Source organism: Leptonychotes weddellii, chromosome 8 (genome assembly GCF_054177405.1).
Source record: "Leptonychotes weddellii isolate Sample4059 chromosome 8, ASM5417740v2, whole genome shotgun sequence".
Taxonomy (NCBI): Eukaryota; Metazoa; Chordata; class Mammalia; order Carnivora; family Phocidae; genus Leptonychotes; species Leptonychotes weddellii.
The window spans coordinates 19,313,399-19,316,066 of NC_138376.1; the positions used below are offsets into that span (position 1 = coordinate 19,313,399).

Sequence of the window (2,668 nt, forward strand, 5' to 3'; positions counted from 1 at the left end):
GCCAAGGCGACGCGTGCCAGGGCTCTGCAGGACCGGGGAGGGGTAGGACAGGGAGCCTCAGGGGAGCCTCAGGGATCATCGGATCGTGTACTTGTCCCACTTCTTCTCGGGGTCGTAGGGCTCCCAGCGGCTGGCGGGGAAGATGTGCTTGTTCTTCTCGTACCAGCTGCGCAGCACCACCTTGCCCGCGTGCGACTCGTCCTTCTCCATGGTGGCGTCGCTCAGCAGCCGCACGTCGTCGTGCACGTCGAAGCTGAAGAGCGGCCCGCTCTTGCCCCGGGCCTTGGTGACGATGAAGTCGTAGAAGGTGTGGTAGTGGGGCAGGATCAGGTCCTCCTTGATGTACATGAGCTGCTCCACGCCGGCCGCCCGCAGCTCGCGGAAGTCCTTGCGCAGCCCCTGCAGCGCCTTCCTCAGGAACTGCTGCACCGTGCTGCCCTTGTGGATGCGGACCGTGCGACGGTGCCCCGAGCCGTCCCAGTAGCTGAACGTGACATCCATCTCCTCGCGCTTCACCATCTCGCGCCTGGCCTCCCACTCCTGCCGCAGCTGCTCCCGCAGCCGGTTCTCCTCCTCCTCGCGCTCGCGGTCCGGCAGGAAGCTCGTGTCCACGTCTGGATTCTTCCCCAGGTTCTTCTTCCTCTTGCTCAGCCCCGCGGACCTGGGCCGCTCCCCAGCCGCCGCATCCGCGTCCGCGTCGCCCGCGTCACCCTCGTCGGGCGTGAAGGACAGGCTGCAGATCTTGCGCTTCTGCTCCTGCTTGCGCTCCTTCTCCCGCAGCGCCTCCAGCTGCAGCCGCCGCGCCTCCAGCTGCTCCCTCTTAGCTAGCTGCCTCTCTCGCTCCTTCAGCAGGGCCTCCTGCTTGGCCTTCATGTCGTTCAGGGTCACCAGGCCCACCGTGCTCGACTTCAGCTCGGCCTCCACGGCGTCGTAATGAGCCGAGAATTTCTTGTCCACCTTCGACTTGATGATGGTCTCCTCGGCGATCCGCTGCTTCAGCACCTCCATCTGCTCCTTCTGCTTTTCCCGCTGCTTGATCAGGTGCATGGCCCTGCCGGCCTCGCGCATCGTGCCCTTGTACTGAGCCATGCTCGCGGCTCGGCGCACGCGCAGTCACGCCCGCTTCCAGGACCTTCCCAACGCCCGGGGCTTTCGGGGCTAGCTCCCGGACTCTGCAGCAATGAAAAGCGCCTGAGTTAGAAAGGGACCAGAATAACAGCTTCATGAATACTTCGCGGCGGTGCATTCTAATAGAACTTTCTGAGACGATGGAAATGTTCTGTAGCTGTGCTGACCGATGTGTGCAGCCGTTATGAGGCTATTGAGCCCTTGGAATGTGGCTGGGTGCCGTCGAGGTGCTGTCTTTTTATTTTAGTTTAGTTAATTTAAATCTAAACAGCTGTGTGTGACTAGGAGCCCCCCCCCCCCCATACGGGACAGTACAAGGCTGGGTTTTGAGAGCTGCACGTGGAGAGGGCGGTTTGACAGAGCAAACTCTTCCCTGTGCAGGTGTCCTCATCCGTCCAGGTACCCCCTCAAGCACACACATGCAAGAGTCCGGGCACCAAGAAGGCAGGCCAGCCGTGGCTTGGATTCGGGTGTGTTGGCCGGTGGAAAGCAGAGTCTGAGAGGAAAATGCCCACACTGGCCCTGGGGGCGCAGGCACCTGTCCCCTCAATCAGATGCAGAGCACTTCTTGGGGATGCAAGGGAGCGAGGGGAGAAGAGTCAGACAGAAGCACCTTTTAGTACTCTCCTAGAGGGCAGTAATGTTAGCTAAGCTCCCATTAATGTGTTAAGAGTGAGGCAGGACCATGTTAGTTGCTGTCCCTCAAGAATAATTCCTGCAGTGAGGATTTGTTGAGTCGGCCTTATGCCCCGTGTTAAAGAATTCAGAAGCACTGTGGGTACAGCCCCGCTTGCTGTGGAAAACAGGACATCTAGGGAACTATAGAAGGCAGAGGAGATCTAAGTAAAAAAACTGCTTCTTGGTGTTTCAGCCAACTGGAGTGAGGCCTCCCCCTAACTTCACTAGACTCAACTGGAGCTGACCATCCTCCCTTGGGACCAGTCTCAACCTGCCTGAGGCACCACAGCTCCATCATCCTCTGGACCCTCACCCCCATAAACTCCAGACAGGGTCTCATCCAATCATCCCCACTCTCTTAAACTCTTCCACTCTGCCCTCTAGAAGGCAGCACCTCATCAGCAAACTCTTCTAAATCCTCCGCCACCTCTGGGAACCTTCCCCTTTACCTTCTTGTCTCACGCTGGAAGCCTGCTGTTCCCTGAGAAGACCATTTCTCCCTGCAGCTCCCTAAAGTACAGGTTGTTTTCCTCTGGCGTCTACATCATCTTAAAGTCTAAAAGTGCAATGAGTGTCTTTGCAGTTTTGAAAACATCTCTTCTATTTTTTTTTTTTAACTCCATCTCCCTTGAAGCTCATGCAACCCAGTGATACCATCCCAGCTGTTGCTGTCATTTCCGTAATTCCCCGCCCTCCTGAACCCTTGAGGATTAGCACCTGGCTCAAATGCCTTCCCCCTCCATCCTCCAACCATCCTAATCCTGGATGTCATCAGCAGAACCCACCTGACACCCAGACCTCCTCGCTTCCTTTGTCACACCCTAGTTCTTATACTACCAGCAAGTGCCCCATCTCCCAAATG

The 2,668-nt window shown here is 57.5% G+C and overlaps 1 protein-coding gene across 1 annotated transcript; it reads right to left on the reverse strand.

Annotated features, from left to right (window-relative positions):
* FAM50B (family with sequence similarity 50 member B) lies at window positions 1-1,299 on the reverse strand. The gene has a single exon (XM_006751930.2). It carries the CDS (start codon window positions 1,087-1,089, stop codon window positions 76-78), a length of 1,014 nt encoding a protein of 337 aa, XP_006751993.1. The 5' UTR covers window positions 1,090-1,299; the 3' UTR covers window positions 1-75.
* Between the last annotated feature and the right edge of the window lie 1,369 nt (window positions 1,300-2,668).